We start from the raw sequence: 14,798 nt of genomic DNA on the forward strand, positions 1-14,798 counted from the left end.
GGATCGAACTGTTGGCAATCGGCAGAGTCAGCCTACAATACTGCATTCTAACCACTGTGCCACCACGGCTCGCTCCTTCCTTCCTTCCTTCCTTCCTTCCTTCCTTCCTTCCTTCCTTCCTTCCTTCCTTCCCTCCTTCCCTCCCTCCCTCCCTTTGCAATAGTACGTAAACTTCTATACAATCTGGGTCCTCATTTTACCAACCTCAGAAGGACGGGAGGCTGAGTCAACCTTGAGCCAGTCGGTCAGGATCGAACTCCTGGCAGTGGGCAGTTAGCTTGCAATACTGCATTTTAACCACTGGGAGGGAGGGAGGGAGGGAGGGAGGGAGGGAGGGAGGGAAGGAAGGAAGGAAGGAAGGAAGGAAGGAAGGAAGGAAGGAAGGAAGGGCACTTAAGAGTTATATACCACTTTACAATGCTTTTACAGCCCTCTCTAAGCAGTTTACAGAGTCAGCCTCTTGCCCCCAACAATCTGGGTCCTCATTTGACCCACCTCGGAAGGAGGGAAGGCTGAGTCAACCTTGAGCCAGTCGATCAGGATTGAACTCCTGGCAGTGGAAAAGAGTCGGGCTGCAATACTGCATTTTAATCACTGGGAAGGAAGGAAGGAAGGAAGGAAGGAAGGAAGGAAGGGAGGGACGGAGGGATGGAGGGACGGAGGGAGGGTGAGTCAGAGTCAGCCCTATTGCCCCCAGCAATCTGGGTCCTCCTGTTACCCACCTCGAAAGGATGGGAGGCTGAGTCAACCTTGAGCCTGCTGAGATTCAAACTGCCAAATTGCAGGCAGCCAGCAGAAGCAGCCTGCAGTACTGCACTCTCACCACTGCGCCACCGAGGCTCAAATACATTACTTCTTGTCCACAAACAAAGGACAGCCACCAGAAATACATATATATATATATTTTATCAGCCCAAACGAGAAAAGGAAAATACCAGCAAGGAATTTGTCTTACCTTGAAGTAGAGGCCATTCCGTTCCTCAGAGACAATAACCAGGGTAGAAGGATAGAGCACCAGCAGGCGATGATGTTGTTCCTGTTGGTATCAAAGAAAACCTTGTTTCATATAAATAAGGTACACCATCTGCATACCTATTACTTGGGGAAACTTTACGCAAAAAGAGGCCAAAAAAAAGAGGGGGAGGATTATTTACAGTTGGGCACACACAACCAGCCAGATGTTTAGAGTGGATTTGGCAATTTTTGCCCACCTATCGTGTCCTTCGAAAGGACCTGGGATAGGCATATGTTGTTTAATAAGAATATTATTAGTAGTATTGGCTGCATAGTCAGCTAGATGTTTAGACTGGATTTGTTTACTTATGGATTTATTATTATTATTTTCTTGTTCAATGAAAAATTCAGAAATAGATATAGGGATGATATGGGATGGGATGGGATGGGATGGGATAGGGAAGGGTAGAATAGAATGGAATGGAATGGAACGGAACGGAACGGAACGGAACGGAACAGAACAGAACAGAACAGAACGCAGAATGGAGTGGAATGGAATGGAACAGAACAGAGAGGGATGGGACAAGACAGAACAGAACAGAACTCGGAATGGAATGGAAAGGAATGGAATGGAATGGAACAGAGAGGGATGGAACAGGACGGGACAGGACAAGACAGAATACAGAATGGAACGGAACGGAATGGAACAGAACAGAATACGGAACGGAACAGAGAGGGACTGGACACGACAGGACAGAATACAGAATGGAACGGAACAGAACAGAACAAAACGCACAATGGAATGGAATGAAATAGAGAGGGACAGGATGGGACAAGACAATACAGAACCGAACCGAACGGAACAGAACAGAACAGAACAGAACAGAACAAAACGCACAATGGAATGGAATGAAATAGAGAGGGATGGGATGGGACAAGACAATACAGAATGGAACGGAACGGAACGGAACGGAACAGAACAGAACAGAACAGAACAGAACAGAACAGAACAGAACAGAACAGAACAGAACAGAGGTATAGATATCTCAGCTATAGTTTTGTCCCAAAAGAAAATGGCATTTCTGTCCCTCCGTCCCGCTTGAGATTCATTCATTCCCTTCCAGGGGAAGCCACCACCCCCTCCATCCCCCCCTGCCAATCCTCCTCCTACGAAAGGTGCTGCACCTGGAAAGGTAAATGCTGCAACTTGACTTTGGAGACGCAGAGGATGTCGCCCAGGGACTTGCGCTGGGTGCCCTTCCATTCTTGCACGTGGGCGTTTTGCATCGACCACCGCAGATGCTCCTTCCCCAGCGGGCCCTGCGTCCAGGCCCTCTAAAAGAGGGGAGAGCAAAATCTCATCATCACAGCTACCGTCCCATCCCTTCCCTTCTCCACTTAGAATAACGTTATCATCGCTTTGAATGTACACAAATCGGCAAACATGAAAACGACACTTCGTGGCACGCAGCTCTCAAAGGGTCACAATTTCCAGGGCTCCCGCTGGTGGGAAAGGCCGTGCCGAAAAAAACCAGCCGTGCCGGTTTCCACCGCCAGCTGAACTTTTGGCAAAGGAAGGAATAGAAGGGCCTTGCTTTGTATGGCATCCGTCGGTCGAGCCGAGCTGTCAAAAGCCAGACTGGAATGGCTGATCCGGCCTCTTTCCTCCCTCCTTCAAGGTCTCTTCCTCATCCCAGCAAAATGACTCACGCTGGGAGGCCGAAAGCTGTAAACACCGAGGAGGGGGGTGGAGTTTCCCAGGATGCAGAGAAAGCTTGCTGGAGATTTTTAGGGGGAGGCAGACCCAGAGGGGGAGATCTGCCTATGGGACAGGGGGTCAGAGAGGGGGATATCCCCCATTTGCCTCTATGCTCTTGGACGTGCTATTCGACTTTCCCATCAATTCCTTCCTTCCTTCGTCCTGCCCTCCTCTCTCTTCCCTTCTCTCCTTCCCTCCCTCCCTCCCTCCCTCCCTAACCCTTCCTTCCTTCTGCCCTTCTTCCCTCCCTCCCTAACTTCCTTCCTTCATTCTTCCCTCCCTCCCTCTCTCGCCTTCTATCCTTCCCTTCCTCCCTTCTTCCCTTCCTTCTCCCTTCCCTCCCTCCACCTTTCCTTTTTTCTTCTTCCTCCCTCCCTAACCCCTTCCTTCCTTCATCCCTCCCTCCCTCCTTGCCTTCTATGCTTCTTCCCTCCGTTCTTTCTTTCCTTCCTTCTTCCTTCCCTCACTCCACCTTTTTTTTCTTCTTCCTCCCTCCCTCCCTAACCCCTTCCTTCCTTCCTTCCTTCCTTCCTTCCTTCCTTCCTTCCTTCCTTCTGCCTTCCTTCCCTCCCTCCCTCCCTCTCTTCTCCTTCTTCCCTTCCTCCCATCCTCTCTCTTTCCCATCCTTCTACTCTCCCTTCTCTTCCATCCTCCCTCCCTCCCTCTTTAACCTAGACTGAGGGCACACCGCTTTGGCCCAACCATGCCATGATCTTTTGCAGAGGGAGGCGAGCTCTGGAATTGGCGCCATCATTTGGGCTCCACCTCTAGATCTTCACCTGAGTCTCCAGGGGCAAATCTGGGCGTCCTCCACTCAAATTGATCTGCTTCTCCAGGTGGTAGAGCCAGTGCTTCAGTTCTGCTTGGCTGGGGCAGTAGATGGTCAGTGGGGAGAGCAGGGGGCCTAGGAGAGCAAGAGAGGCGTTGAGTTCATTTGCACACCTGAGTTTTTGCACAGATTTTTTTTTTTTTTTTTTGCAAAGGAACAAATCCAGTGATGAAATGCTACCGGTTCACACCGGTTTGTGCAAACTGGTAGCGGCGGCAGTGGGTGGTTCGGCGAACTGGTAGTGGCAGCAGAACGAGGCTCCGCCCACGCGCCCAGATGTCATTACTTCCTGGTTTTAACCAGGAAGCAACCGGGCAGAGTGTCCAACATTGCATGTGACGATGGCATGCGCCAGTAGGGAAGGTAAGTAGATTTCACCCCTGAACAAACCGACTCAGCGCGCATCCTGATAGCTTAAAAAAAATAATAATGAATTGTTCTTAGGAAGGTCACAGAAAGGGAGTCCTTGTCCCTGCAACGGGAAGGCAAATACGACTGAATAATAATTCGCCTTATTAATTATTTCCTTGCCTATAGAAAATCAGCCCTTCAGGACAAAATATCAACTGCTTTTCCTGCTGAAATGCTGCGCTGTCCTTTTTTTAAAGCTTTATTTAAAGCTTCAGTGGACACAGTTTGAGAAAGACTCAACTTTGGAGCCAAAGAATTTAGCAAAGTTATCCTATCGCCCCTGAAGTTGTTTTTCCCTCCCCCATCTCTGTGTTGACACAACTTTACCTTGTTCTGAAATTCCGTTTATTTTTACTCACAGTGTCCAAACAACCCTTTGGGCTCTGCTTGGTGCCTGTATTCAGCAATCCAAATGGCAGTGGTGAAATCCAAATTTTTTTACTACCGGTTCTGTGGGCGTGGCTTGGCTTGGTGGGTGTGTTGGGGAAGGATACTGCAAAATCCCCATTCCCTCCCCACTCCAGGGGGAAGGATACTGCAAAGAGCCTTGGTAGTACAGTGGTCTAAGGCACCCTGTTATAAAGACCAGCTGCCTGCAATTACTGCAGGTTCGAATCTCGCCAAGGCTCAAGGTTGACTCAGCCTTCCATCCTTTCTAAGGTAGGTACATTTTTTAACATCTCAAAATAATTCCTCATACATCCAAGGCTCCCTATTGCCAATTGAACAGATTGCTAAGACTTTTTAAAATGATGTCACGCTTAATGAGAACTTACAATCCAGATAGTCTCTTTTTATTTTCTTTTTTTTTTCCCAAAAAATTTTTTTAAACATAAAACATAAAATAGTCTCTTTTTATTTTCAAGATAGAGACGCTGCAACAGTCTTATAGGTGTGAAAAGCGGTCATCATCATCTACCTATATTTGACTTTTTTTTTTCTTTTTTTCTTTTTTTGAGCTGCTGTTAGGGAAAGCTATAGTTCTCCTTCAAGGTTGCTTCCTGGGCAAGCTTCCAAGAAGCCAGGATGCCTATCAGAGTCAGCTTTTTCCCAGATGGATCACCTCTTGGTCTCCTTACCCAGCCCTGATGGTAAACATAGTAACTCTGCTCAGCCAGTTCATCCCATCGGAGGATTCAGACCTCAGCTCAAACCTTAATCATTTCCTGCCCTGCCCTCTTAATCAAACAAATTACGGTGCTTGGGCTGCCAAGATAAGCCCCAGACTGCCACAAGCCGTCATAACAAGCCATTATCGGCAGAATGAGTACTTTGGCCTGGCAGTGCCCCCGTGTTTGAACACAAACAGAGAATCATTAATTCGCTTCCCTGTTCCGAAGAAGGTTGGGAGAACCTTTTCTCCCACACATTGTGCCAACTTGGGGAAACCGAGGCAGAGAACGAGGTGGTGGGGAAAGGGTGATATGTATTTCCCACTCGTTGCCTGTTAGAGGCACCCAGAAATTGTCACAACATGGTGTCCTCCTGTTCATTTTTCTGCTGAGGCTGGCAGGCTCTTTCCTCAGCAACCTCATTCAGCCCGTCTTTAATTTCCAGAAAAAAAAAAAAAAAAACATTCAATATTGTTCAAATCAGGGATGAAATCCAGCAGGTTCTGGAGAACTGGTAGCGGAAATGTTGAGTAGTTCGGAGAACCAGCAAATACCACCTCTGGTTGGCCCCAGAGTGGGGTGGGAATGGAGATTTTGAAATATCCTTCCTCTAGGAGTGGGGAGGGAATGGGGATTTTGCAATATCCTTCCCCTGGAGTGGGGTGGAATGGGGATTTTGCAGTATTCTTCCCTTGGAGTGGGGTGGGAGTGGGGATTTTGCAGTATCCTTCCCCTGAAGTGAGGATTCCATTCCCCGCTATATCCTGTTAGAGCTGAAGAAGTTTCTTGGATGAGAAGCAAAACGTCTTCCGAAGAAGAAAAAAACATGGAAGTCCAGTTGCTTCCTAAATAAATAAGCACCTTTGGTGTTAACCACCAAGCTTATTTGCCTTGATTCCTGGGCTCGAAAATAATTCCTTCTGGACAGGGGTGGGATCCTCCTGGTTTAACAACCGGTTCGGTGATTACGCGATTTGCTCCGCGGGGATGCGCAGTTTGAAGAAATCTTCACTTCCCGGTTTCTTCGGAGGAGTAACACAGCTGATTCGCGCGGCAATCCGCTCTACCGCGCGAATGAGCTGAGAAGATAAAGGTAGGAAAGTAGCGCGGGCGGGCGGGTGGGCCTATCTGATCCTCAGGATGAACCGGTTCGCTGATTGCCCGAACCGGTCTGAACCGTAGAATCCCTCCCCTGCTTCTGGAGATTTCTCTCACCACATGGGGACAATTTAAAAAAATAAAATATGGGAGCAAGAAAAAAAATGTAGATAACACCAAGGAAAATTGGGAACATTTCTCGAAGGCTAAAAACCAAGGTGGGAAAATCGTGCTGGACGAAATAGCACAATTCTGAGTCACTTTTGCTCGGATTTTGAACATTGCAAACTGGAGCGGAGCACCTCGGTTGGGTCCAGGTTTTTTTTTTTACAGGCGGGCGGGGGGGGCTTCAAAATATTTAGCAAGGGGTTCTCTGCCTGGTTGTTGGGTGGGCGTGGCCATGGTGGGCGTGGCCTAGTCAGCCTCCTGCACCACAGCGGAGGGGGGGGGACATTTTTGCCCTCCCTGTGCTCCGGAGGCTTTTCTCGAGCCTCCGGGAGGGTGAAAATGGCCTCCCCAGGCTCCGGAGGCCCTCTGGAGGCCAGAAACGGGCCTTCCCGAACTTCCAGTAGGCCCGTCATTCGCCCTCCCCGAGCCTCCGCGCACGCCCTGCACTTACCTGCATCCAAAACGGGCCGCGTGGGCACTCCAGGGAGGGGAGGGGCGGGGTGGGCATGGCCAGCCAGGAGTGGGATTTGGGGGTTCGCCGAACTGCCCAGAATCTTAGCTAGAGGTTCTCCCGAACCCCTGCGAACCCTCAGCAGCCCCACCCCTGCAGATAGGGTTTATAAGGAGCTACGGTGGGGCTGATGGAAAGGTCGTGAACTTTCTCCCTTTGCTATTCTAAAAATCCCACCCAATTGCCTTAAGGCCGGTCTGCCGAAAAGAAAGTTTTGTTTTGTTTTTTCCAAACAGCTGGCAGGACCGGCGGACGGCTGGCCTCTGTTCCAAAGGGCGATGCTATCTCAAACCAGAAGAAAATATTTCCTCTTCACCGCCCCTAGGCAGGTTGTCGATCTTGAGATTTCGGTCTTTTTGTTTTGAATGGATTCCTCCCCTCCCGCTCCATAATGGAAGGCGTAAAATCTTAAGAAGAAGGTCATTTCTTCATCTTCGTAGCCACACACACACACACACACATGTATCCCAACCCCAGCGGTTAAGGATTTAAAAAGCTAACCCACACTGAAGATGGTTTTTTTAAAAAGAGCACGAAATGACCTGCTCTGGAAAGATGGAGAAATAAACAGAGATCTGTGAGGCAGCCAAAAAAGCCAAGGCAATCCTAAATTGCATTACTAAAGGGAGTCAATCAAGTTCAAGGGAGGTACTAATACCACTCTATAAAGCCTTAGTAAGACCACACCTAGAGTACTGCATCCAGTTTTGGTCACCACACTTTAAAAAAGATGTGAAGACTCTGGAAAGAGTGCAGAGAAGAGCAACAAAGAGGATTAGGGGACTGGAGAGTAACACATATGATGAACAATTGCAGGAACTGGGCAATGCTCCAAAAATAAATGGGTAGATAGGTACAGCTCTGCAAGCAGTTAAAAGCCTGGTAGACCAGTACCTCTGCTAAAGCCTAAAGAATTGTTTGTCACATGACCATCAAAACACACCCACAAAATAAACCACGCCCACAGAACCGGTAGTAAAAAATTTTAGAACCCACCCCTGCTCTGCACATGTGCAAAGCCTTCTCTGCATGCACAGAGAGTAAAAAAACAAGTGAAACCGCTACTGTTTCACCAAACCACCTGCTGCCACCGCTACCAGTTCACCCGAACTGGTAGCATTTCATCCCTGCTCCACTCTCCTTTTCAAGTAAGATTTCTGGACCCAACATATCTTTGAGCTACTGCTTGCAACTCAGCAATTATTTTAGTCTGTCAAATTCCCCTCCTTTTTTCCTCTCTGTGCTTCCCCTTGTTCTGAATCATGATCCTTGCCGGAAACTGTTTTCCTGGGAGAATAAAACCTGATTCCTTAGTCATCCTGAGAGCTGTGCGTCTTCTGCCACTATGAATAATAGTTTAGAGGGTGTGACGTTAGAGCACCGATAAAGATTGTGGATTCTCTTGAACGCCTATGAATGGTGCTCGCTTATGCCAGATGAAAATCTAGAGCAGCGGATGATGCTCAAATATTTGGGAAATAGTTGGCAAAGATGTTTAAACATAAATCAGCTAAATGTTGGAAGTGCCACCAGATAAAAGGTAAAGGTTCCCCTCGCACATATGTTATTAGTCGTTCCCGACTCTAGGGGGCGGTGCTCATCTCCGTTTCAAAGCCGAAGAGCCAGCGCTGTCCGAAGACGTCTCCATGGTCATGTGACCAGCATGACTCAACGCCAAAGGCGCACAGAACACTGTTCCCTTCCCACCAAAGGTGGTGCCTATTTTTCTACTTGCATTTTTTTTTTATGTGCTTTCGAACTGCTAGGTTGGCAGAAGCTGGGACAAGTCACGGGAGCTCACCCCCGTTACGCGGCGCTAGGGATTCGAACCGCTGAACTGCCGACCTTTCGATCGACAAGCTCAGCGTCTTAGCCCCTGAGCCACCGTGTCCCACTGGATCTTACTATCATATGTGGTGGACATGTGGAGAAGCAAAGAAGTACTGGATAAAAATTAAGACATTTGTCCTCACCTGTAATTTGAAAAGCATGGAGATCTTCCTGAATTCCATTTTCATTTTCAAGTTTGGTCAGCTGAAGTTCTATCAAGGGTAACAAACCCTGCAGGAGGATAAAAAGTGAGTCGTTACCTCCTCATCTCCATTGTCAAATCTTCTTTTATCAGGTTGATTAAGGTATTGGGTATCGAAGTATAGTGTCAGCGTTTCGACGCTGGCATAGAGAGCAGAGGAGAGAGAGAGATAAGCTCTGAACTTTTGCCTGCTAAATCCCTTTGAAGTCGGGTTGTTGTGGAAATGAAGGGGGGAGACATTCCTGGGAAATGACGAGACAAGAAGTCTGAAGAATGACTTGGAAGATAGCCAATGAGAAACAGAGATTTGGGGATCGGAAAGGGAGGGATTGGGGGGCAAAAGGTCAATCTTGTCCGCATCGAGTCATGATCCGGTGGCTGTGCTCAATTAAAGAAAAGATTTCCTTAAAGATTGGCAGTTTGGAAATTCATTTATTTTGAAATAGCATCGAAGTCTAACAAATAGTTTATTGGCAACGAAAAAGTCCTCAGACTAGATCTAAAGATGGATCCGACTTCTGACGAGAAGGCGTCCCAGAGGGCGTTATTCAAAGCCAGGTCTACATTTTTTTTCTAAAACTGGTGGGTTAGGTGGATTGGGATCCAGCCTGCACGGCAAAGATGCAGCTGGGGAAGTGTTAAATTCTAACTTTCAAAAATACCCTTCAAAAGCATCAACAAACAGAAACATTTCGTCCTACAGCCTGTGTCACTGAATGAATCACAAACATGAAACTCCAGTTGTTTTTCGCCCTGCGTGACCTTGGGTTGCCCTTGGACACCTTTAAGGAGGAATTGCAAACACATTTTGGAAGAAAGAAAGAAAAAGAGAGAGAGGTAAATTGGATCAGGAACAAGGCAGGGATCAGGAGACCAGGACACAGCCAAATGGGGATCCAGTATTGAGATTAAAAAAAAAAAGAGAGAGAAGAGAAACCGAGAAGATAAAAATGGATCCAGTGGGAAATTAACTGTGCACCAACCCCCCCTCTACAACCCATAATTTCTTTCTGCTTCTGTAAGAGAGGCTGAGTCAGGAAGCAAACTTCTGACTTGAGGACCTCTGGAGTTTCTGCTGTGAAACTTCCTCTCGGGGTCATTGCACGGATAAAAATGAATGCCAGGTCGAGTTTCCTGGAAGGTAGAGACCTGTTCTGAGCTAGGCTTCCTTAGAAATTAAACAGCACAATCTTAATCCCGGCAAACCTCTTTAATTCATACGGCTGTAAATTACTTTCATTTACAGCTTGATAAACAGTCGTTCAGAGGAAGATTATCAACACCCACCTATCTCACGTGGAACGCTGCCAAGAGAGCTAATGTCCAGACGCAGGGCAAGGCCAAACTTGGCACAGAGTCACAAACAGAATGTTCAAATCTTGAATCGGCCAGATGAGCTAATTGCTTCCTGCAAAAAGCTCACGTCCCGTTTGCTTCTCTTTTATCTCTTATGGGAGGGGCCAATCATCTCCAAGCCTTACTCCCAAGTCGACCCTGTTTCCTTAATTGTTCCTATCTCCTGGCAGCTCTGTGCATGCGCACACTGGGAATAGGCTCCCGCTGTTCTTCTGCCTCACTGATGTCAGATTCCGGAGGCTGCACATAACTATCAGACGGCCTGGCCCCCTCTCTGCCTCCGACGCAGAGCCCTCGTCCGAGCCTTCCCCAGACTCCAGGACTCGCCCATGTTCCTCCCCAACCTCCTCACTGTCCGAATCTGCTGCCAGCTCTGTTGGCCGCTGGCGGGCCACCACAAGACCAAAAAGAAGGGATGAATCAACAGGGTTGCTCTAAAGCTTGTCTCACAAAGGTTTGTGATGGATTGTTCAGCAGCTTATGGTCCACAACGACTGGCTCTGGGGTTTTCTAATGGGAAAATTTCCATGCTGTGCTCAGGAACGCTAAGAATGGAACCAGGAAACAGAGGTGGTTGTAGTTTCTAATTGCAGATCACCAAATCCTCATTTACCTGATACTTGTGTCCGTTGGGGCCGAGCGACTGAAAATAGAGGAACTCTTGAAAAAGCTCCAAATAGCAGTCATTGGCTTCCTGCCAAAGGGAAAAAAAAAAAAGACATGGAGATTTGTTTTTTTATTCATTTCAGTCGGTCTTCGGGGTGCTTGCGCTGAATAAAGATAAACAAATTGAAAAAGCGGAAGAAAATAATGGGTTGCAAAGGCACAGATCCAGAGGCCTTCAGAAGCTTCGCGCATTGGACATGGGGTGGGGGGTGTCTCACCTGGCAGTGCTGAAACTTAAATTTGAGTTTGGAATAGTGGATTATTTTTCCCAGGTTCCGTACCACCGTCCTCCTCCGTCCTTTCTTGAATAGGCTGGGGAATCGCTGGTCAAGGTTTTCCTTTTCATTCTCCTGGCTGGCAAAGTTCTGTACCAAAAATGAAAGAAACACTCTTAGAAGAAGAAAGGAAGGAAGGAAGGAAGGAAGGAAGGAAGGAAGGAAGGAAGGAAGGAAGGAAGGAAGGATGGAACAATGGATGGATGGATGGGAGAGATGAGAGGAAGGAAAGGAAGGAAGGGATGGATGGATGGATGGATGGAAGAAAGGAAGAAAGGAGGGAGGGAGGGATGGAACAATGGGTGGATTGATGGGAGAGATGAGAGGAAGGAAAGGAAGGAGGGAGGGAGAAAAGAAAAAGAAAGAAAGAAAGAAAGAAAGAGGGAGGGAGGGAGGAAGGAATAAATGGAAGGAAGGGTGGGAGGGAGGGATAGATTATGGATGGATGGGAGAGATGAGAGAGAGGAAGGAAGGAAGGGATGGGTGGATGGATGGGTGGATGGATGGAAGGAAAGAAGGAAGGAAGGAAAGAAGGGAGGAAGGAAGAGATGGATTGATTCATCGATGGATGGATCAATGGATGCATGGATGGATGGATGGAAGAGATGAGAGGAAGGAAAGGAAGAGGAAGGAAGGAGGGAGGGAGAAAAGAAAAAGAAAGAAAGAAAGATGGAGGGAGGAAGGAAGGAAGGAAGGAAAGAAGAGATGGATTGATTGATCGATGGATGGATCAATGGATGCATGGATGGATGGGAGAGATGAGAGGAAGGAAAGGAAGAGGAAGGAAGGAGGGAGGAAGGGAGAAAAGAAAAAGAAAGAAAAAGAAAGATGGAGGGAGGGAGGAAGGGAGGAAGGAAAGAAGAGATGGATTGATTGATCGATGGATGGATGGATGGATCAATGGATGCATGGATGGATGGGAGAGATGAGTGGAAGGAAGGAGGGAGGGAGAAAAGAAAAAGAAAGAAGGAAAGGGAGGGAGGGATGAATAAATGGAAGGAAGGAAGGAAGGGAGTGATGGATGGATGGATGGATGGATGGGAGAGATGAGAGAGAGGAAGAAAGGAAGGGTGGATGGATGGAGCGATGGATGGATGGAAGATAGGAAGGAAGGAAGATGGAAAGAAGCAAGGAAGGGAGGGAGGGAGGGAGGGAAGCGAGAGGTGAGACGAAGGAAGGAATATAAATATATAAATTCTAAATATACTGTACTTCACATTACCAAGATAACCCAGAGGTAAATAATACCCATCTTTGCACAACGCCCATGGCTAAAAACACAATCTCTTTATCGAAAGACCAAAAGACAGAGGCGCATCTCCCTTCCTCAGAAACCAGAAGCTCTTGAGAAAAGTCGTTCTGGCAGAAACTCCTTGCGTGGCACTTCTCATCCTGCCCAGATTCGCCGCCCTGAGGCCATTTTTTTTTCCCAGATCAAAAAGTTGGCAACTCTAAATTCGGCCGAGATGCCGTTCCCCAAAGGTCAAATGTCACGGGAAAAGCATCTGTTGATGGATCTCTGCGCCAGCTGAAGATTTTAAAGATCTTAATAACGGCATCTTTACCATTTGCCCAACTCTTCAGTTGTTGACTCCTCAACAATAACTTTGAATATATTCTATATTTAAATTAAGGGACAAAGTGGCTCAGTGGCTAAGACGCTGAGTTTCTCGATCGAAAGGTCGGCAGTTCAGCGGTTCGAATCCCTGGTGCCGCATAACGGAGTGAGCTCCCGTGACTTGTCCCAGCTTCTGCCAACCTAGCAGTTCGAAAGCACGTAAAAAAATGCAAGTAGAAAAACAGGGACCACCTTGGTGGGAAGGTAACAGCGTTCTGTGTGCCTTTGGCGTTGAGTCATGCCGGCCACATGACCACGGAGACGTCTTCGGACAGCGCTGGCTCTTTGGCTTAGAAACGGAGATGAGCACCGCCCCCTAGAGTCGGGAACGACTAGCACATAGGTGCAAGGGGAACCTTTACCTTTATATTTAAATTACTCTCTTAATTTCACTCAAAATGAAAAGTTACCAGCCCAAGAAGAGTCAAAATTAGTCCTAATAAAAGACCTTCAAATGCACACGACCAATTTTCCAAATTCAACTGCTTTTAATTGTGCGCAGTTTTGATTCTCTTTCCCCCCTAACACACAAACATTGATCCAAGCTTATAAACCTCACTTATATGTTTACCCTTCCGTATCTCTGCAAAGACATTTTCTTCCAAACTTCCATTGTTTAATTTTCCCCCAATGTCAATTCTTTCCGCTTAATTCCTACAGCAATTTTATGCTCCAGATCAACATCGCTTGATATGAGTGAGCTCCTTCCCGAGGCTTTCCTCATTAAGGTATATCCTAACGTCCCGGTGAAAAAAATACATTTTTTTTTCCATTTTCAAAGATAAGATCGGCCGAAGGGAGGTTGAGTAAAACATCAGGCGCCTGCTACATTCTTGGCCAAAATTTTTTTTTTCAACTTCAGCCTTCCTGATTAAACGGCGAAGCCCTCCAACCTATGCAGGTCTTATCTCAGCTGGGAAAGTTTAAATCCCACGGGAAAAAAAAAATGAAAAAATGCAGTGATATCACTGGGAACTGAGTTCAGTTAATGGGCTCTGGATCTCATCCAGGGCCTATCTTGTTAGCCTTCCCATTGATCTGAAGCCCAGCGAAAATGAACCAAGAGCAACAAAAATGATTAGGGGACTTATGAAGAACAGTTGCAGAAACTGGGTATCTCTAATCCAGGAGTCAGCAACCTGCGGCTCTGGAGCCGCATGTGGCTCTTTCACCCCTCTGCTGCGGCTCCCTGTCACTCAAAATATGCGTCACAACCGCCAATGTGTGACACCCGCCGGCACGCGATTTATTGAGCTTTTCAACCCCCGATAGGCCAACCATGGATAAATCCAAGAAAAGAAAAGTTTCAGAAGAAAACGGAATGCTTAATTCAACTACATATGCTAGTTTTGTAGCCACTCAAGAAATAGTCAGGCACGGGAAGGGTTTTGTGGCTCCCGGTGTTTTCTTTTCTGTGGGGAAACGGGTCCAAATGGCTCTTTGTGTGTTTAAAGTTGCAGAGAATGGTGATGAAAAGAAGGACTAAGGGAGACATGATAGCAGTCTTCCAATATTTGAGGGGCTGCCACAAAGAAGAGGGGGGGGTCAACCTATTCTCTAAAGCAGTGATGGCGAACCTTTTCGGCACCAAGTGCGCGCACTCGTTTGCGCTGCAACCCGGAAGAGGAGCGGCTCAGGGTGCACGCGCGTGCCCAAAAATAAACTTCCGTTTTTTGCCTGCAGAAAGATAGAGAGCAAGCTCTGGTTTTCCTCAGGGGTGGGCTGCTAGGGGTTCGGAAGAACCCCTAGCTAAGATTCTGTGCAGTTCGGAGAACCCCCAAATCCCACTCCTGGCTGGCTTCTCCCACCCTGCCTCGCCCCTCCCAGGAATCCCCACGCAGGCAGTTTTGGTTGCAGGTAAAGTGCAGAGCATGTGCAGAGGCTCGGGGAGGGTGAAAAGTTTGGCATTTCCAGCCTCCAGAGGGCCTCTGGAGCCTGGGGAGGGCGTTTTCGCCATCACGAAGGCTCTAGAAAAGCCTCCGGAGCCCGGGGAGGGCAAAAACTCCCCC

The 14,798-nt window shown here is 47.6% G+C and overlaps 1 protein-coding gene across 1 annotated transcript in view; it reads right to left on the minus strand.

Moving 5' to 3' along the window:
* The window catches only part of PLEKHN1 (pleckstrin homology domain containing N1), a 49,337-nt gene that overhangs the window by 17,266 nt on the left and 17,273 nt on the right, over nt 1-14,798 (minus strand). Inside the window, exons 3-8 of the mRNA XM_070956033.1 lie at nt 11,115-11,261; nt 10,844-10,924; nt 8,816-8,903; nt 3,493-3,617; nt 2,140-2,289; nt 956-1,036 (exon numbers count right to left, since the gene is read on the minus strand). Of these exons, the coding sequence (XP_070812134.1) occupies nt 956-1,036; nt 2,140-2,289; nt 3,493-3,617; nt 8,816-8,903; nt 10,844-10,924; nt 11,115-11,261 (672 nt within the window). The remainder of the gene's footprint in view (nt 1-955; nt 1,037-2,139; nt 2,290-3,492; nt 3,618-8,815; nt 8,904-10,843; nt 10,925-11,114; nt 11,262-14,798) is intronic.

The sequence above is a fragment of the Pituophis catenifer genome, unplaced genomic scaffold (genome assembly GCF_029215685.1).
Source record: "Pituophis catenifer annectens isolate HBS135680 unplaced genomic scaffold, rPitCat1.0.hap2 SCAF_18, whole genome shotgun sequence".
Lineage (NCBI taxonomy): Eukaryota > Metazoa > Chordata > Lepidosauria > Squamata > Colubridae > Pituophis > Pituophis catenifer.